Source organism: Schistocerca americana, chromosome 10 (assembly GCF_021461395.2).
Source record: "Schistocerca americana isolate TAMUIC-IGC-003095 chromosome 10, iqSchAmer2.1, whole genome shotgun sequence".
NCBI classification, from domain to species: domain Eukaryota; kingdom Metazoa; phylum Arthropoda; class Insecta; order Orthoptera; family Acrididae; genus Schistocerca; species Schistocerca americana.
This window is the reverse complement of record NC_060128.1, coordinates 167,733,866-167,755,853: the sequence shown is the minus strand read 5'-3', so window position 1 is coordinate 167,755,853 and position 21,988 is coordinate 167,733,866. Positions and strand designations below refer to the sequence as shown.

The 21,988-nt window shown below is 44.4% G+C and overlaps 1 protein-coding gene across 1 annotated transcript in view; it reads left to right on the top strand.

Annotated features, from left to right (window-relative positions):
* The window catches only part of LOC124552340 (synaptic vesicle glycoprotein 2A-like), a 150,373-nt gene that overhangs the window by 46,247 nt on the left and 82,138 nt on the right, over positions 1-21,988 (top strand). Inside the window, exon 7 of the mRNA XM_047126610.1 lies at positions 3,601-3,628. Within this exon, the coding sequence (XP_046982566.1) occupies positions 3,601-3,628 (28 nt within the window). The remainder of the gene's footprint in view (positions 1-3,600; positions 3,629-21,988) is intronic.

Here is a 21,988-nt window from a genome sequence, read left to right as displayed (position 1 = left end):
TCCAGAACATTCGCTCCTTCCGCTCCAACAAATACCTCCTCATGCACACCCTCTCCCACCACCAGGTCGACGCCTTCCTCCTGAATGAAACCTTTCTCCAGCCCCACCATTCTGTCCGCTCCTCCCCCTATATCCTCCACCGCACTGATGCTCCTGGTCCTCGTGCGCAGGGTGGAGTCGCGATTGGCCACCTTAAGCATATCCCCGTCCGGCCACAACCTCTCCTCAATGACCCCACTGAACACCTTATCCTTAGCGTCTTCTTCCCCTCCCTCACCATTACCTGTGCCACCATCTATGTCCGCTCCACTGCTCCTCTTCCTTATGACTTCATCTCACACATTGATCACACCTTCTCCACCTATGTGATTGCCGCCGACCTCAACGTCCATAGCCGCACTCCTGCTGCCCTTCGGCGGTGGCATCAGTTCCTCTCCACAATCCAGGGTGACCTTGTTCCCATTCCCCAGCACACCCGACCCGAAAGTAACACCACCCCCGATGTTGTCATTGCCTCCGCCAACCTCCTTGGGCGTATCACTGTCGCCGTCCTTGACCCCACAGGTAGCGATCACCTCCCTGTCCTTCTCACCATAACGTCTGCAAACCGCCCCCCTCCAGCTCCGCAACCTGCACCCCCTCCCAAGGTCGTCCATGACTATCGCCGTGCCAACTGGGCTGCCTACCGGGACTCCATCTCCACCCAGGTCGAAAGCCACCCTCTTACCTATCGCCATCCTGACGACATCATCCGCGCCTCGTCCTTCCTTCAGACGGTAATTACTGACGCCGTGGAGGCCCATGTTCCTACTAAAACCATCCACCCACACCGTCCCACTCTCCCTCCGCGGGCTGTCCTCCTCCTCCGTGAATCCCGCCGCCTCTATCGCTCCTTCCTCCGCACTCGTGACAGGGATACACTCCAACGCCACCGGCAAATACAGCGACACGTACGGAACCTTATTACAGCAACGAAACGCCGGGACTGGCGCCAGACCTGCACACGACTCAATGCCACCCTCCCTATCAACTCCTCCAAGTACTGGTCTGCCTTCCATCGTCTTACTGGTTCCCTTTCCGCTCCCCACTACCCCCTTCTCCATAACGATCGCCCCCTTCCAGACAACCTCAGTAAGGCCAACCACTTTGCTTCCCACCTTTCCGAGGTCTTCTCCATCCCCGATGATCCCCACTTTGATTATTCTCTTTTCCCCACCGTCATGGAACGTGCTGACACCTCAGTCGCTCCACTTGCTCCTAGTCTCCAGTACTTGGGGCAGTTGCCCCCCTCGGACGTCAACACTCCCATCACAGCACAAGACATTAAACTTCTCCTCCAGTCCAAACGCAACACGGCCCCTGGTCACGACTGTGTCACCTACCGTCACCTTCGAGAAAGCCCCTATTCCTTCCTCACTGTCCTCGCCCATCTCTATAATGTCATCCTCTCTACTGGCTTCTACCCTGACCTGTGGAAGACCTCCCGCATCCTCCTCTTCCTCAACCCCAACAAACCCCCTTCTGCCGCCTCTTCCTATCGTCCCATCTGCCTCACCTCCGTCTTCAGTAAGGTCCTTGAATCCATCCTCTCCCACCGTATCCATCAGCACCTTGCTCAACACCACCTCCTCCCCCTTACCCAGTGTGGCTTCCGACCCTCCTTCTCTGCTGATGACCAACTCCTCAACCTTGTTCACCTTCTGTCCCTCCAGCTCAACTCCCGTCGCTCCGCCATTTTTGTTTCCCTTGACCTCCAAAATGCCTATGACCGTGTATGGCATCCCGGTCTCCTCTTTAAACTCCAAACCTACGCCCTGCCTATCAATTTTGTCCGTCTGGTCGCTTCCTTCCTCTCGCACCGTCCTTCCTATGTCGCCCTCCACAACACCAACTCCCGTATCTTTTATCCCACGGCTGGCGTCCCCCAGGGTTCTGTCCTCTCCCCTCTCCTTTATCTCTTGTATACAGCTGATATGCCCAAGCCACCCCCACCAGTTCACCTTCTCCAATATGCTGATGACACCGCCTTCCTGGCTCTCTATCCTACCCTTCAAAGGTCTCAACGTACCCTCCAAACCCACCTTAACCAGTTCACCACTTGGTGTAACCAGTGGCTCCTCCGTCTCAACCCCTCCAAAACCCAGGCAATCATCATAGGCCGTACCACTCGCTCCTTTCGCCTCCAAGATTTCTACCTCACCCTTTATGGTCGTCCTCTCCAACTCACCCCCACCCTGAAATACCTTGGCCTCACCCTTGACCGACACCTCACCTGGACCCCTCATCTCCTGACGATCCAGCAGAAAGCCCATTCCCGCCTCCGCCTGCTGAAACTCCTGTCCGGCCGGACATGGGGATTGCATCCTTCTACCATCCTCCACACCTACAAATCCCTCATCCGTCCTATCCTCTGTTATGCCAGCGTCGCCTGGATCTCCGCCCCCACCCGCTTTTACAAGGCTCTCCAAATCCTTGAACGCCATGCGCTCCGCCTTGCCTTCCGTATCCGCCTTCCTTCCCCCACACGGCTCCTGTATGAACTGATCCCCTTCCCCCACCTCCTCTTGTTCCTCCAACATCTCCGCATCCTTTACATTGTTCGCAGGGTTGATCCCCCCCACCCTCTGGTTTCCTCCTTCCTCTCCACCCCCCGCCCGTTGCCGCGCCTCTATCGCTGTATCCCTCCCTCTCTCCACCTCCACACCCTCCATCTCCTTCATCAGGGCAATTTCCAACGCCTCCCCCTCCCGGATGACGAACTTCGCCGTGACATATACCCTTCCTTCCAACTATAACCCGGCCTTGTTCCCCCCCCCCCTCCCCAGGGCCCCCCTCTCCTCTTTCCTCCTTCTCCCAGAGCGGATTTTCCTCCATCCCCCCCTCCCCTGAGACCCTGCACCCCATACTTGCTTCTCTCCTTCCCACATCCCTCCCTCCCTGGCCCTCTTCCGAGCGCCCCCCATTTCCCCTCCCCCATCTCTTCCCCTCCCTCCCTTCTTCAGGTCTCCCTCATCTCCTTGAACCTGGCAGATCCTCTGTATTGATCAACATCAGTGTGCCACGTCAGTGTTGTGTTTCGTGCTTTTCTCGTGTGCGTCAAGAGGTGTGATTTTAATTGTGTGCTGCCTTGAGGTTCGCCGTCAGTGCTACGCTGTGTGCTATGCCAGCCGTCAACACCTTTATGCTCCAGTCATACTGTGCCTTGTGTTTCTTTTAATCGTCGCAGTGTGTGGCTTTTTGTGTGTGCTACTTTTAAACAGTTTTTTATCTCCATTTTACAGTCACCCCGTTTTTTGTATATTGCCTTCCATGATGTTCTCCCTTTTTATATCTATGTTCGCCTTCTTCTCTCCTTTGCTGTTTTTAAATGTCTTCTATTGTTTTGTTCTATGTATTTCGGCTGAAGAGCAGCGCATATGCTGCTGCCAGCCCGCCCCGATAGGGGAATTGAAATACACTAAAGAAAAAAAAAAAAAAAAAAAAAAAAAAAAAAAATGCTTACCGCTTCGATTCAACGGTCGTCATTGTTGGTATTATCTCGTCACTAATTTTTGGAAGGCGAATAATTGCCTTTAAGAAATATTTAAACACATACATAAGAGGAAATAGCAATTGAAATTGTGGTGAGGCAAGCCCAAGAGAGTAGAGATGAGGAATCTACGCCTAAGATAGTAGAGATGTGGAATCCGAAACATGTATTTGTTTTAAAACAAATGAAACAGTACAATGTAGTGCTTAGAAACAATGAAACAGCTTGTCCTTTGTAGTCGTATAGGCCTACAGATTATATCATCTTGAATGTCTACCTTGCCACATAAACACAAATGAGGTGCGAGAGCGCCAATCATCGCAGTAAGTATGAAACTTTGTCAGGTGTCTTGGCAGTTTCGTACCTCCTGCACCAAATGCGCTGCTTTCGTGTCATCTACATCTACATCTATACTCCGCGAGCCACCTTACGGTGTGTGGCGGAGGGTACTTATTGTACCACTATCTGATCCCCCCTTCCCTGTTCCATTCACGAATTGTGCGTGGGAAGAACGACTGCTTGTAAGTCTCCGTATTTGCTCTAATTTCTCGGATCTTTTCGTTGTGATCATTACGCGAGATATATGTGGGCGGTAGTAATATGTTGCCCATCTCTTCCCGGAATGTGCTCTCTCGTAATTTCGATAATAAACCTCTCCGTATTGCGTAACGCCTTTCTTGAAGTGTCCGCCACTGGAGCTTGTTCAGCATCTCCGTAACGCTCTCGCGCTGACTAAATGTCCCCATGACGAATCGCGCTGCTTTTCGCTGGATCATGTCTATCTCTTCTATTAATCCAACCTGGTAAGGGTCCCATACTGATGAGCAATACTCAAGAATCGGACGAACAAGCGTTTTGTAAGCTACTTCTTTCGTCGATGAGTCACATTTTCTTAGAATTCTTCCTATGAATCTCAACCTAGCGCCTGCTTTTCCCACTATTTGTTTTATGTGATCATTCCACTTCAGATCGCTCCGGATAGTAACTCCTAAGTATTTTACGGTCGTTACCGCTTCCAATGATTTACCACCTATGGCATAATCGTACTGGAATGGATTTCTGCCCCTATGTATGCGCATTATATTACATTTATCTACGTTTAGGGAAAGCTGCCAGCTGTCGCACCATGCATTAATCCTCTGCAGGTCCTCCTGGAGTACGTACGAGTCTTCTGATGTTGCTACTTTCTTGTAGACAACCGTGTCATCTGCAAATAGCCTCACGGAGCTACCGATGTTGTCAACTAAGTCATTTATGTATATTGTAAACAATAAAGGTCCTATCACGCTTCCCTGCGGTACTCCCGAAATTACCTCTACATCTGCAGATTTTGAACCGTTAAGAATGACATGTTGCGTTCTTTCTTCTAGGAAATCCTGAATCCAATCACAAACCTGGTCCGATATTCCGTAAGCTCGTATTTTTTTCACTAAACGTAAGTGCGGAACCGTATCAAATGCCTTCCTGAAGTCCAGGAATACGGCATCAATCTGCTCGCCAGTGTCTACGGCACTGTGAATTTCTTGGGCAAATAGGGCGAGCTGAGTTTCACATGATCTCTGTTTGCGGAAACCATGTTGGTTATGATGGAGATTTGTATTATCTAAGAACGTCATAATACGAGAACACAAAACATGTTCCAGTATTCTACAACAGATTGACGTAAGCGAAATAGGCCTATAATTATTCGCATCTGATTTATGACCCTTCTTGAAAATGGGAACGACCTGCGCTTTCTTCCAGTCGCTAGGTACTTTACGTTCTTCCAGCGATCTACGATAAATTGCTGATAGAAAGGGGGCAAGTTCTTTAGCATAATCACTGTAGAATCTTAAGGGTATCTCGTCTGGTCCGGATGCTTTTCCGCTACTAGGTGATAGCAGTTGTTTTTCAATTCCGATATCGTTTATTTCAATATTTTCCATTTTGGCGTCCGTGCGACGGCTGAAGTCAGGGACCGTGTTACGATTTTCCGCAGTGAAACAGTTTCGGAACACTGAATTCAGTATTTCTGCCTTTCTTCGGTCGTCCTCTGTTTCGGTGCCATCGTGGTCAACGAGTGACTGAATAGGGGATTTAGATCCGCTTACCGATTTTACATATGACCAAAACTTTTTAGGGTTCTTGTTTAGATTGTTTGCCAATGTTTTATGTTCGAATTCGTTGAATGCTTCTCTCATTGCTCTCTTTACGCTCTTTTTCGCTTCGTTCAGCTTTTCCTTATCAGCTATGATTCGACTACTCTTAAACCTATGATGAAGCTTTCTTTGTTTCCGTAGTACCTTTCGTACATGATTGTTATACCACGGTGGATCTTTCCCCTCGCTTTGGACCTTAGTCGGTACGAACTTATCTAAGGCGTACTGGACGATGTTTCTGAATTTTTTCCATTTTTTTTCCACATCCTCTTCCTCAGAAATGAACGTTTGATGGTGGTCACTCAGATATTCTGCGATTTGTGCCCTATCACTCTTTTAAGCAAATATATTTTCCTTCCTTTCTTGGCATTTCTTATTACACTTGTAGTCATTGATGCAACCACTGACTTATGATCACTGATACCCTCTTCTACATTCACGGAGTCGAAAAGTTCCGGTCTATTTGTTGCTATGAGGTCTAAAACGTTAGCTTCACGAGTTGGTTCTCTAACTATCTGCTCGAAGTAATTCTCGGACAAGGCAGTCAGGATAATGTCACAAGAGTCTCTGTCCCTGGCTCCAGTTCTGATTGTGTGACTATCCCATTCTATACCTGGTAGATTGAAGTCTCCCCCTATTACAATAGTATGATCACGAAACTTCTTCTCGACGTTCTGCAGGTTCTCTCTGAGGCGCTCAACTACTGCGGTTGCTGATGCAGGTGGTCTATATAAGCATCCGACTATCATATCTGACCCACCTTTGATACTTAACTTAACCCAGATTATTTCACATTCGCATTCGCTAATAACTTCACTGGATATTATTGAATTCTTTACTGCTATAAATACTCCTCCACCATTGGCGTTTATCCTATCCTTGCGGTATATATTCCATTCTGTGTCTAGGATTTCGTTACTGTTCACTTCCGGTTTTAACCAACTTTCCGTTCCTAATACTATATGCGCACTATTTCCTTCAATAAGAGATACTAATTCAGGAACCTTGCCCTGGATACTCCTGCAGTTTACCAATATTACGTTAACTTTTCCTGTTTTTGGTCTCTGAGGACGGACGTTCTTTATCAACGATGATAATGTCCTCTCTGGTAAGCCGTCAGGTATTTTATCGTTTCGCCCAAGGGGGGGGTCCCTCTAACCTAAAAAACCCCCGTGTGCACGCCACACGTACTCTGCTACCCTAGTAGCTGCTTCCGGTGTGTAGTGCACGCCTGACCTGTCTAGGGGGCCCCCACAGTTCTCCACCCAATAACGGAGGTCGATGAATTTGCAACCATTATAGTCGCAGAGTCGTCTGAGCCTCTGGTTTAGACCCTCCACACGGCTCCAAACCAGAGGACCGCGATCGACTCTGGGCACTATGCTGCAGATATTAAGCTCAGCTTGCACTCCGCGTGCGATGCTGGTTGTCTTCACCAAATCAGCCAGCCGCCGGAAGGAACCAAGGATGGCCTCAGAACCCAAGCGGCAGGCGTCATTCGTTCCGACATGTGCTACTATCTGCAGCCGGTCACACCCAGTGCGTTCAATAGCTGCCGGAAGGGCCTCCTCCACATTACGGACGAGACCCCCCGGCAAGCACACAGAGTGCACACTGGCATTCTTCCCCGACCTACCCGCTATTTTCCTAAGGGGCTCCATAACCCGCCTAACGTTGGAGCTCCCTATAACTAATAGGCCCGCCCTCTGTGACTGTCGGGACCTTGCCGGAGAATCGGCCACTGGCCCAACAGGCGAGGCATCCTGTGGTGGCTCGGAAACGATGTCATCACCACTAGGAAGCACCCCGTACCTGTTGGAAAAGGGGTAAGGCAGCTGCCACGCGGCCAGATCCCACCTTCGCCTTTCGGCCAGGCACGCGCGAGCCCACCACTGTCCGCCATTCACCCTGGAGTGATGGCTGACCGGTAAGATGCTGACTGCCGGAAGACGCAGCGACATCAGGGGTTCCATGTGATTCCAAGGCCACCGAAGTAGGCATAGGTCTCACCACAGTTGCCCCAACGCCACTACGAGCCGACGCCTGCGCCTCGAGCTCGATGAGCCTAACAGACAAAGCCTCCATCTGCCCCCGAAGAGTGGCCAATTCTCCTTGCGTCCGCTCACAACAACCACAGTCCCTACACATGACTATGTTTACCCTACTCTATACGGTGACAAATTCCCAAGATAATCTTCTGATGAGCTACTCTGATAATCAAGAAACACTCACTGAAATACGAGACGCGAAAACTACGCTAGGTTTTCCCAGAAAAACTATTTAAAAGCTAAGCGCAGCAAATAAGTACAAAAACGCTTTATACAAACAGTACTCGCTGCTGCTGGTGCTCTCGCTCTGGCTGTCACAAGACAGACTTTCCAGTTGGCTGAGGACAGATTTTTGTAAGTTTGACGTAACAGATCTTGCCAAGCTCGTTTCCCTGTATTCTAGTACCCAATTTTCATAGGTTTTATGAGTGATAATCTGTATGTGCTCTTGAAAAGGCGTATCATGAGCTACAATTTATTGAGATAGCATTCTCTAAGTAGAGGCACTGAGTTAAGAAGTTATGCCCATAAGGTCTGCAATACTTTATCCATCATTTATTTAGTGACTGGACAATAGGGTCACATACCTGTTCGCACCATTTTGCCAGCATGAATTATACCTAGAAAAGTGCTTTTACAAATTCTTCCTATTGGCAGCTGCCAGAAGCAATTGATTCTTGTAAACTTGGAATTAAATGACTAAAAAAAATCATTTTTCTATCAGTCCAGTGGTCTTAATTCAGTCGCATTTGTTATACTGCATAATTATACGGATCAGAGCAGCGAATATACATATAGAAACAGGCTATAAAACATCAAACGATATCAGTAAGATGTATTGCTCGGCTGTTACCCAGACTATCTTGCAAGAATAATTTCAATGAATACTGAATACTAGTGGTTCCCTACGTGTACGTATAAAGAAGGATCATGTTTTTAAAAATAAACAATGTGCTTATGTTAAACAAAGAAGGGCACAATTATCACACAATAAACAAAAATAATTATTATATAAACATTTCAAGACACAAAGTTGCTGATAAAGATACCTCAAAGGTCAATAGTGTGAAGTATGTGGAAGCATTACCAGACTTCAAAAGAAAACTTAGAGAGTACTTGAACATAGCAGTTTTCTTCATTGTGGAGAAATATTTGGAGGGCAGTCCAAAAGAACTAGAACAGTAATTGTCGTCATAAACCAGTTTGAATAATATTTTTATTTATAGCGTTGATTAAAAAGTTCTAGATGTTTTTATGAAGCTTATAATTTATTAATTTTAAACATACAACTGTAGAACCTTCCAAGTCCTCTAACTGTGATTTGCATTTTATTCCCAACTACTTTGATTATTCGATATCACTCTAGACATTGGTCAGAAGATAAATATGTTGTCTACACTATGTTCACCAATCAGTAACAGCACAATGAACACATTAAAGAAATGAAATACACCTACCGGAAAATCTTGGCTCACTTCACAAGTCAAATGCTGAATCACTATTATTTTTCAACTATTCCCTTGTGGTCCTTGAAGTATAGCACTCCTTGTGGATGATTCACATTTCTTACTCACGGTTAAATTTTACTCACGGTTAATTTGTCACACAGAGCAGGACTGCAAATCTTCAAATGTATGTGACTTCTTAAGGGACCAAACTGCTGACGTCATTGGTCCCTAGACTTACACAACTACTTAAACTAACTTATACTAAGAACGACACACGTACTCATGTCCGAGGGAGGACTCGAACCTCCGGCGGAAGGGGCCGCGCAATCCGTGACAGGCCGACTCAAACCGCACAGCCACTCCGCGAGGCAGAGGACTGCAAAGTGACATGCACACAAATCAAAAAATATCGTAACAGACTGGAGCATGTAACACAATGGTCAAGTATGGCAGCTTTTCATCAAACATTCACAAGTCGGCTGGGTACAGCTCATTTATGTACACTTGATAGAACTGGAAAACATGTTAAAACATTTCAAAGTAATGCAGAGATCGGTATGTTTCCTTGAAGTATAAAATCCAGACTAAAATTTAAACCAAGTCGTACAGTGTAACGCCTTTGTGATACCAGTATAATGTCAGATCTGGCTCCAAACCACTTACAATTCTTGCTAAAGAAGTTTGTTTGATGTACAGGTATATGTATTCCCTCAAGTACTCACAGCAAGCAGATGTATTACCATTTTGTTATAAACTTCCCCTGGAAATTAGAGATGAAGTTAAGTTGCTGTTGTATTGCAGTTTTTATCACAGTATCAGGACGCCAAAAACAGAAGTATCAAACTACCATTGCTGATTTGCCTGAGAATTATTTATGATACACAAGTATTAAGATGCCTGTATTGAGAAAAATCCCAACATAGCACATTTACAAAAATAAACATACAAACATCGACATATATAAATCAGATAATTGTCCTGAAACACATGAATAAATAAACATACTCAAAAAAATTAAAGTCACTAAATGGTGAGCAAAAACGTGTCTTCTGTGGGCAACAAATGTGAGAAAAATATGCTTGAAGGTAGCTACATATAAGATTTAGTGGACTAAACAAATTGCAGTCAAATACAAATTCAGGGCACATTGTCCAGAGAAGAACAAAATCAACTGAAATTTTACTGTTTCATTTTTGAGTAGACCTACTGTGCCTATTCGAAGTTGTAATTTAGAAATATCATTTTTGATGCTTTTTCGCTTGAAAGACGGGATCGTCTGTCTGTTATTGTTTACCCCTGCTTTGAAAATAGGCGCTCACATGGAACAGAGGTGGCCATAATACAAAGATGTCGTTTCATTATTTCAAACAGCGTAGGAAACAACATGGTTTTCTTTCCGTCACAGCAATGGATCTTGTGATACGTGTGTCAGCGTCATCTTGATACATATATTTATCAAGCTCGACTATACTTGCAGCACGTGGACTGTGTATACTTTGGATCAACCGTCTTCCAGCTTGGTCAAACTCTTGCCAAATGTTGCCACTGCTAGAGCTGAGCCGGCCGGTGTGGCCAAGCGGTTCTAGGCGCTTCAGTCTGGAACCGTGCAATCGCTACGGTCGCAGGTTCGAATCCTGCCTCGGGCATGGATGTGTGTGATGTCCTTAGGTTAGTTAGGTTTAAGTAGTTCTAAGTTCTAGGGAACTGATGACCTCAGATGTTAAGTCCCATAGTGCTCAGAGCCATTTGAAGCATTTGCTAGAGCTGAATGTGCTCACCACAACTGGTTTGGCTGGTAGTGGACTGTCTGTAAAACACCGAGTGGGTTTATGTAGTATTGCACAGCACTTGTTAATTAAGGCATCTTTTGTTTCTTGTAACCAATGCCCAGGTTTTGGAAGTCCATGGTCCCTGAAGCGAGAATCCAATAATGTTCCTTCACAAGTAATTGTTGTATCTGCAGACTTTTGAACGAAGCGGGTACAGATTCCATCCTAAATTTTAGCAGTTACTGTGTTAATGGCTTCATTGCTGCAACCTAAGATTTTCAGTCTCAGACAATGACTTTGTAAACTTTTGCTTAATAAGAGAACTTTTGACAAGGTTACACTTCTTACGCTGTTGATTTCTACTATTACTTGCTCCAAAGGCGATACTATTTCGCAAGATTTTTCAATAACTGACCATACTTCATTGAACGGTTTTGTTTGTGAATCCACTCGGAGGATGGCGAAGGTGCTTTGCAAAGGTTCTTTGATTTTCAAAAGCCTGTCAGACATTTCATACGTGGAATTCCACCTCGTAGGACAATCATGTTTCGCTGTTGAAATAGGGAAGCCCATTTGCTTCTGAATATTGTGTAATTTCTCAAGAGCTTGAGGACTTCTTTTGAAAAATTGCACTATTGACATCACTTTTGCCCTTCTGTCTGTAGCTGGTTCAAGGCTCGCTTGCACAATTAAATTCAGTGTGTGTGCAAAACAAGGTACGTGCCACGATTTGTACATCACAGTCTTCACCATATTAGGTACTTGATCTGAAGTGCAAGCTACAATTTTACTGGTAATACCAAAAGTTGAAGTTACATTTTGTAATTTACTGGGATTGTTTTCAGCTGTATGCCTGTTATGGAATTTTAAACTAAATAACAAGTATGACTTCAGATTGCAGTATTCGTCAATGACGTGAGCATAAATCTCATTTTTCATAGATGTCCATCCATAGGTAGTAATGCAGATCTAGGATGCAGCTTGCACTGCAGATCTTACTCGCACTAGTGTCTTGTCGAACACTTGAGAAAGTAAATTGTTGGAAGGCGTTTTTCTACTGGGAGGTACATAGTTTTCAGTTGATAAATAAGTCATTTTTCTAATCTCTCCACTTTCAACTACATTAAACGGAAGGTTTTTTTTTAACAACAAGTCTTAAAATCTGTTCGTCTATTTTGTCTCGTTTGGATGTAGGTACTGGTCTTGATGCAAATCCAGTAATCTTTGAAACTTCCTGGCAGATTAAAACTGTGTACCAGAACGAGACTCAAACTCGGGATCTTTGCCTTTCGCGGGCAAGTGCTCTACTACCAGAGCTACCCAAGCACTACTCATTCGCTGTCCTCATAGCTTTACTTCTGCCAGTATCTCGTTTCCTACCTTCCAAACATTACAGAAGCTCTCCTTCGCAGGAGTAAATAAACGATGTCATGTCGTATAACATGACTCATGTCATCCGACATGGCATTCGTCATGTCGTGCAATATAACACAATGTGTCATTAAAATTTAGGGTGCACGCATCTCTAGATTGTGATACTTCCTTTGTAGATGCATCACACTCTCTAGAAGCACATAGTGTCTATTTGTTTTTACAGTTCTCAGCGTACATGTGGCAGCCGGTGGAAAACAAATCCACGTCTTCGGTCCCGGGATCGAATACCACCGCTGCTTAAATTTTCGTTAATAATCAGCATTGGCGGCCGAAGACTTCCGGTATAAAAAGTCACCCTCATTCTGCCAACGGCCTTGTCAAAGAGGGCGGAAGAGCGGACAGAGATTCCGGCCTCTGTTGTCCTAGGGGTGGGAAACTGCCCCTAAAGGCGAAATAGCTATGATCAACGGCATGAGGATGGAGAAGGCAATGGAAACCACTGCATTAAAGACATGTAACGTGTATCCACAGGACATGTGGCCTGTAATTGAAGAAGTGTCATGATGATCTCTCCATTGGCAAAAGACTCCGGAATAGTCCCCCGTTCGGACCTCCGGGAGGGGACTGCCAAGAGGGAGGTTACCACGAGAAAAGGGTTGAATAATCAACGGAAGGATGACGTTCTACGAGTCGGGGCGTCAGAAGCTTGAACAGGGTTGGGAAACTAGAAAATCTGAAAGAGGAAATGCAAAGGCTCAATCTAGATGTAGTGGGGGTCAGTGAAGTGAAGTGGAAAGAAGACAAGGATTTCTGGTCAGATGAGTATAGGGCAATATCAACAGCAGCAGAAAATTGTATAACAGGAGTAGGATTCGTTATAAATAGGAAGGTAGGGCAGAGAGTGTGTTTCTGTGAACGGTTCAGTGGCGTTCGTTCTTATCAGACTCGACAGCAAACGAACACCGACAACGATAGTGCAGGTATACATGCCGACGTCGCAAGCTGAAGAAGCAGAGATAGAGAAAGTGTATGATGGAAGACGGGAATGCAGTTGTAGGGGAAGGAGAAGAAGAAAAGGTTACAGGAGAATATGGCCTTGGCTCAAGGAATGAGAGAGGAGAAAGACTAATTGAGTTCTATAACAAGTTTCAGCTAGTAATATCGAATACCCTGTTCAAGAATCATAAGAGGAGGAGGTATACTTGGAAAAGGCCGGGTTATCCGGGAAGGGCCGCGCGGGATTAGCCGAGCGGTCTTAGGCGGTCCAGTCATGGACTGTGCGGCTGGTCCCGGCGGAGGTTCGAGTCCTCCCTCGGGCATGGGTGTGTGTGTTTGTCCTTAGGGTAATTTAGGTTAAGTAGTGTATAAGCTTAGGGACTGATGACCTTAGCAGTTAAGTCCCAAAAGATTTCACACACATTTGAACATTTTGATACTGGAAGATTTCAGTTAGATTACATAATGGCCAGACAGAGATTCGGGAATCAGATACCGGATTGTAAGCCGTACCCAGGAGCAGATATACTCAATTAACAATATAGTAGTCATGAAAAGTAGGCTGAAGTTTAAGACATTAGTCAGGAAGAACCAATATGTAAAGAAGTGGGATACTTAAGTACTAAGTAACGATGAGATACGCTTAAAGTTCACTAAGGCTGTAGATATAGCAATAAGCACTACACACCGGAAGCAGCTACTAGGGTAGCAGAGTACGTGTGGCGTGCACACGGGGGTTTTTTAGGTTAGAGGGACCCCCCCTTGGGCGAAACGATAAAATACCTGACGGCTTACCAGAGAGGACATTATCATCGTTGATAAAGAACGTCCGTCCTCAGAGACCAAAAACAGGAAAAGTTAACGTAATATTGGTAAACTGCAGGAGTATCCAGGGCAAGGTTCCTGAATTAGTATCTCTTATTGAAGGAAATAGTGCGCATATAGTATTAGGAACGGAAAGTTGGTTAAAACCGGAAGTGAACAGTAACGAAATCCTAGACACAGAATGGAATATATACCGCAAGGATAGGATAAACGCCAATGGTGGAGGAGTATTTATAGCAGTAAAGAATTCAATAATATCCAGTGAAGTTATTAGCGAATGCGAATGTGAAATAATCTGGGTTAAGTAAAGTATCAAAGGTGGGTCAGATATGATAGTCGGGTGCTTCTATAGACCACCTGCATCAGCAACCGTAGTAGTTGAGCGCCTCAGAGAGAACCTGCAGAACGTCGTGAAGAAGTTTCGTGATCATACTATTGTAATAGGGGGAGACTTCAATCTACCAGGTATAGAATGGGATAGTCACACAATCAGAACTGGAGCCAGGGACAGAGACTCTTGTGACATTATCCTGACTGCCTTGTCCGAGAATTACTTCGAGCAGATAGTTAGAGAACCAACTCGTGAAGCTAACGTTTTAGACCTCATAGCAACAAATAGACCGGAACTTTTCGACTCCGTGAATGTAGAAGAGGGTATCAGTGATCATAAGTCTGTGGTTGCATCAATGACTACAAGTGTAATAAGAAATGCCAAGAAAGGAAGGAAAATATATTTGCTTAACAAGAGTGATAGGGCACAAATCGCAGAATATCTGAGTGACCACCATCAAACGTTCATTTCTGAGGAAGAGGATGTGGAACAAAAATGGAAAAAATTCAGAAACATCGTCCAGTACGCCTTAGATAAGTTCGTACCGACTAAGGTCCAAAGCGAGGGGAAAGATCCACCGTGGTATAACAATCATGTACGAAAGGTACTACGGAAACAAAGAAAGCTTCATCATAGGTTTAAGAGTAGTCGAATCATAGCTGATAAGGAAAAGCTGAACGAAGGGAAAAAGAGCAATGAGAGAAGCATTCAACGAATTCGAACATAAAACATTGGCAAACAATCTAAACAAGAACCCTAAAAAGTTTTGGTCATATGTAAAATCGGTAAGCGGATCTAAATCCCCTATTCAGTCACTCGTTGACCACGATGGCACCGAAACAGAGGACGACCGAAGAAAGGCAGAAATACTGAATTCAGTGTTCCGAAACTGTTTCACTGCTGAAAATCGTAACACGGTCCCTGACTTCAGCCGTCGCACGGACGCCAAAATGGAAAATATTGAAATAAACGATATCGGAGTTGAAAAACAACTGCTATCACTTAGTAGCGGAAAAGCATCCGGACCAGACGAGATACCCTTAAGATTCTACAGTGATTATGCTAAAGAACTTGCCCCCTTTCTATCAGCAATTTATCGTAGATCGCTGGAAGAACGTAAAGTACCTAGCGACTGGAAGAAAGCGCAGGTCGTTCCCATTTTCAAGAAGGGTCATAAATCAGATGCGAATAATTATAGGCCTATTTCGCTTACGTCAATCTGTTGTAGAATAATGGAACATGTTTTGTGTTCTCGTATTATGACGTTCTTAGATAATACAAATCTCCTTCATCATAACCAACATGGATTCCGCAAACAGAGATCATGTGAAACTCAGCTCGCCCTATTTGCCCAAGAAATTCACAGTGCCGTAGACACTGGCGAGCAGATTGATGCCGTATTCCTGGACTTCAGGAAGGCATTTGACACGGTTCCGCACTTACGTTTAGTGAAAAAAATACGAGCTTACGGAATATCGGACCAGGTTTGTGATTGGATTCAGGATTTCCTAGAAGAAAGAACACAACATGTCATTCTTAACGGTTCAAAATCTGCAGATGTAGAGATAATTTCGGGAGTACCGCAGGGAAGCGTGATAGGACCTTTATTGTTTACAATATACATAAATGACTTAGTTGACAACATCGGTAGCTCCGTGAGGCTATTTGCAGATGACACGGTTGTCTACAAGAAAGTAGCAACATCAGAAGACTCGTACGTACTCCAGGAGGACCTGCAGAGGATTAATGCATGGTGCGACAGCTGGCAGCTTTCCCTAAACGTAGATAAATGTAATATAATGCGCATACATAGGGGCAGAAATCCATTCCAGTACGATTATGCCATAGGTGGTAAATCATTGGAAGCGGTAACGACCGTAAAATACTTAGGAGTTACTATCCGGAGCGATCTGAAGTGGAATGATCACATAAAACAAATAGTGGGAAAAGCAGGCGCCAGGTTGAGATTCATAGGAAGAATTCTAAGAAAATGTGACTCATCGACGAAAGAAGTAGCTTACAAAACGCTTGTTCGTCCGATTCTTGAGTATTGCTCATCAGTATGGGACCCTTACCAGGTTGGATTAATAGAAGAGATAGACATGATCCAGCGAAAAGCAGCGCGATTCGTCATGGGGACATTTAGTCAGCGCGAGAGCGTTACGGAGATGCTGAACAAGCTCCAGTGGCGGACACTTCAAGAAAGGCGTTACGCAATACGGAGAGGTTTATTATCGAAATTACGAGAGAGCACATTCCGGGAAGAGATGGGCAACATATTACTACCGCCCACATATATCTCGCGTAATGATCACAACGAAAAGATCCGAGAAATTAGAGCAAATACGGAGACTTACAAGCAGTCGTTCTTCCCACGCACAATTCGTGAATGGAACAGGGAAGGGAGGATCAGATAGTGGTACAATAAGTACCCTCCGCCACACACCGTAAGGTGGCTCGCGGAGTATAGATGTAGATGTAGATGTAAGGAATGATGAGTTACACTTGAAGTTCACTAAGGCTATAGATATAGCAATAAGGAATAACTCAGTAGGCAGTACAGTTGAAGAGGAATGGACATCTCTAAAAAGATCCAAAAAGAACAATCACAGAAGCTGGGAAGAAAAACATAGGTACAAAGAAGGTAACTGCAATGAAACTATGGATAACAGAAGTAATACTTCAGTTGATTGATGACAGGAGGAAGCACAAAAATGTTCCAGGAAACTCAGGAATATAGAAATAAAAGTCGCTGAGGAATGAAATAAATAGGAAGTGCAGGGAAGATAAGACAAAGCGGCTGCAGGAAAAATGTGAAGACAGTGAAAAAGAAATGACTGTCGGAAGGACAGACTCTGCGAACAGTAAAGTGAAAACAACCTTCGGTGACATTAAAAGCAAGGGTGATAACATTAAGAGTGCAACGGGATTTTCAGTGTTAAATGCAGAGGAGAGAGCGAATAGGTGGAAAGAATACGTTGGAAGCCTCTGTGAGGGGGAAGATTTGTCTGATGTGAAGAAGAACCAGGAGTCGATTTAGAAGAGATAGGGGATCCAGTATTAGAATCGGAATTTAAAAGAGCTTTCGGCTTAATGTCAAATAAGGCAGAAGGGATAGATAACACTCCACCAGAATTTCTAAAATCAGTGGGGAAGAGGCAACAAAGCGACTATTCGTGTTGGTGTGTGGAATGTATGAGTCTGGCGACATACCGTCTGACTTTCGGAAAAGCATCTTCCACACAGTTCCGAAGACAGCAAGAGCTGACAAGCGCGAGAATTATCGCACAATCAGCTTAACAGCTCATGCAGCCAAGTTGCTTACAAGAATAATATACAGAAGAATGGAAAATAAAATTGAGGATGCGCTAGTTGACGGTCAGTTTGGCTTTAGAAAAAGTAAAAGCACGAGAAAGGCAATTCTGAGACTGCGGTTAATAATGGGAGCAAGACTAAAGAAAAATCAAGACATGTTCATAGGATTTGTCTACCTGGAAAAAGCATGCGACAACGTAAAATGTTCGAAATTCTGAGAAATGTAGGGGTAAGCTATAGGGAGGGACGGATCATATACAATATGTACAACACTCAAGAGGGAATAAATAATAAGAGTGGACGACCAAGAACAAAGTGCTCGAATTAAAAAATGTGTAAGACAAGGATGTAGCCTTTCGCCCTTTCTGTTCAATCTGTACATCGAGGAAGCAATGATTGAAATAAAAGGAAGGTTCAGGAGTGGAATTGAAATTCAAGGTGAAAGAATATCAATGATACGATTAGCTGATGACATTGCTATCCTGAGCGAAAGTGAAGAAGAATTACATGATCTGCTGAACGGAAAGAACAGTTTAATGAGTACACAGTATGGGCTGAGAGTAAATCGAAGAAAGACGAAGGTAATGTGAAGTAGTAGCAATGAGAACAGCGAAAAACTTAACATCAGAATTTATGGTCACGAAGTAGATGAAGTTAAGGAATTCTGCTACGTAGGCAGAAAATAACCAATGACAGACGGAGCAAGGAGGACATCAAAAGCAGACTAGCTACGGCAAAAAAGGCATTCCTGGTCAAGAAAAGTCTACTAATACCAAATATCGAACTTAATTTGATGAGGAAATTTCTGAGAATGTATGTCTGGAGTACAGCATTGTATGATAGTGAAACATGGATTGTGGGAAAACCGGAACAGAAGAGGAACTAAGCGTTTGAAATGTGGTGCTGCAGACGAATGTTGAAAAGTAGGTGGACTGATAACGTAAAGAATGAGGAGGTTCTACGCAGAATCAGAGAGGAAAGGAATGTGTGGAAAACAGTGATAAGAAGAAGGGACCGGATGATAGGACATCTGTTAGACATCAGGGAATGACTTCCATGGTACTAGTGGTAGCTGTAGAGGGCAAAAACAGTAGAGGAAGACAGAGACTGGAAGACACCCAGCAAGTAACAGAAGACGTAGGTCGCAAGTGCTACTCTGAGATGAAGAGGTTAGCACAGGCGAGGAATTCGCGGCGGACCGCATCAAACCAGTCAGAAGAACGATGACAAAAAAAAGAAATGTAGGTTGAGAGATAAAACTTGATAGCTATTTCTGAAATGACGTAGGGGTTTTATTGAAACCAAAAAACGAGTGCAAAAACCGGCGAACAGATGGCGCTGGACAGCAACAGGCAGCATAGAATGAGCTGCAGTCAGAGAGGAAGTTGAGAGGTGCCAGCAATCGAGGAACGTTGACTTAATACCTGCATCTACATCTACATAGATGCTCCGCAAGCCACCGCACGGTGCATGACGGAGGGTACCCTGTACCATTACTTGACATTTCCTTCACTATTCCACTCGCAACAGAGTGAAGGAAAAACGACTGTCTGTATGCCTCTGAATTAACCCTCATTTCTCGTATCTTATCTTCATGGTCCTTACGCGCACCGTATGTTTGCGGCAGTAGAACAGTCCAGCAGTCAGCTTCAAATGCCCGTTCTCCAAATTTTCTCAATAGCGTTTCTGAAAAAAAAAAAAAAGTCGCCATCCCTACAGGGATTCCCATTTGAGTTCCTGAAACATCTCCATAACACTTACGTTTTGTTTGAACCTACCAGTAATAAATCTAGCACCCCGCCTGTGAATTGCTTCGATGTCTTCCTTCAATATGCCTTGATGTGGATCCCAAACACTCGAACTGTATTCAAGAACAGGTCGCACCAGCGTCCCATATGCCGTCTCCTTTACAGGTGAACCACCCTTTAATAAAATTCTCCCAATAGACCGAAGTCGACCATTCCCCTTCCTTACCACAATTCTCACATGCTCGTTGCACCTCATTTTTTTTATTGATTTATTTATTGATTTATTTAACCTGGCAAGATTAGGGCCATCAGGCCCTATCTTACATCTAACCAGGCATTCTACTTATTTTACATTCATACGTTTTAGTAGGCACGTTAAACTACATCTAGTACAAAAAGTGAAATAAACAATTAGAAAGGTACACCTGGAAAAATACATACATATAGAGTTTATATTCGTAGATCATAAGTACTGTTATAATTAGACATTATTGAAGAGACAAATTTTAGATAGGAGTGCTGGCAGCAGGGAGTATGAGGGAGACTCATGGTGAAGGGAGGAGAAGAATAGACATGATGGAACATAATTAAGGAAATATAAAGGAAAAGAAGATTCCCTGGCTAATAGAGATAGATGAAGGGGAAGGCATCTCAGGAGCAAGATAGGAGACGCTAGCTTTGCTATTTGACAGATGAGAGGATTGACCTGGTACATTAATTTTGTGGAGAACTTTATGAGGATGATAGTAGGAAATGCGTCAACTTCTTCTTAAAAGTAGCAGGAGATTGAATTTTGCGCAAGGTAAGGGGCAGTTTGTTCCAGAGGCGGACAGCGGCAACTGAGAAGGAGTTTGCAAATGTTTTTGTTTTGTGAGTGGGCACAGTTAGGATACCAAATAAGAGTGACCTCGTGTTTCTATTATGATGGCACGACAGGTTTTTAATCTCTGAAGCAAGGTACTGGGGTGCTTGCGCGACGAGGAGTCGGTGAAGTAGACATAGAGTGTGGTAGTCACGCAATTTGTCCGGCCGCAGCCACTTTAGCTCGGAGTATGAAGCACTAACATGATCATATCGGCGAATATTGCAGGTTTAACGCACACAGGCATTCATGGTTAGCTCTAGCCGTCTTTTGTTTTCACTACTCGTGCCTTGTTGAATCACATCACAATAGTGGAGGTTCGGTAGAACGAGTGCTTGCACGAGCTGGCGTTTCAGGTCCTGTGGAAATATGTTCCGAAACTTTTTGAGAGCATAGAGACAAGCAGACGTCTTTCGGCACACTGCGACTGTATTCTCCGCCCAGTTGAGATGCTCATCCAAAGTTACACCCAAGTTCTTCAATATTTTCTAATATGGTATTGGAGTACCGTCGAGCAGAATAGGAGGTAGCTGTTCGCGGAAATCTGAACTTATTAATTTCTGATGGGCTATTAAGATTACTTGCGTCTTTTTTGCATTTAGTTTAAGCCCCAGGCTATTCGCCCATGTCACTACCGAAGACAGATCATCATTCATCTGAGCGATTGCAGTGTTTACGTCTTCAGGTCTGACGCTTAGGTAGAGCTGGAGGTCGTCGACATACAAATGATATTTACAGGAGGACAGAACCGACGAAATATCGTTGACATATAAAGAAAACAAAAGTGGTCCTAAGACTGATCCTTCTGGCACTCCCGAGGAAACATGTTTCCAGGAAGATTTTTCATTTACGCAGACAACACATTGCTGTCTGTCTTTTAAGTAGCTTTCAAACCATCTCATTGCACTATCAGAGAAATTAAGCTGTTGCATTTTTCTGAGCAATATGTCAAAGTTAACAGTGTCAAAAGCTTTGCTGAAGTCCAGTAGCGTCAATATTGTTGCCTTTCGATTGTCGATGGCACATTTCAGGTCATCTGTTACTTTAATTACAGCAGTGTTTGTGCTGTGATGTTTACGGAAACCAGATTGAAATTTGTCATATAGGCTGAATTCATGCAAGTGTTCAGTGATTTGGTCATGAACAATATATTCGAGTGCTTTGGAAACAGCAGGCAGTATGCTAATTGGTCGGTAATCACTAGGCAGTTGCGGGTTTTCGATCTTAGGGATGGGTCGAATTATGCTTCAGAAGAGATTATGCATCAGAAGAGATTCTCATTATTGCTTTTCTTGCCGTATTTGTTGTTACATGTTTTACATGGAAGCTATCGTTGTTAGTTATCCTGTTTGGGGATTCTTGTGGACGGTAATTATCAGCCGTGCTGGTATTCAGAGGTGCAGAGAAGAATTCATTTAATTCGTTAGCTGACACATGAAAAGTAGTTTCCGATTTTGCCTTTCCGACCCCCAAGCTACGGAGATTCTTCCATAGAGTCGTGGGCGACAGATCGCTGCATACAAGGGAGCGAGCGTACCTGATTTTAGCATTGCGAATGCATTGTTTCACTCTGTTCCGTAGGTTTCTGTATTCTTCGAAACGCTC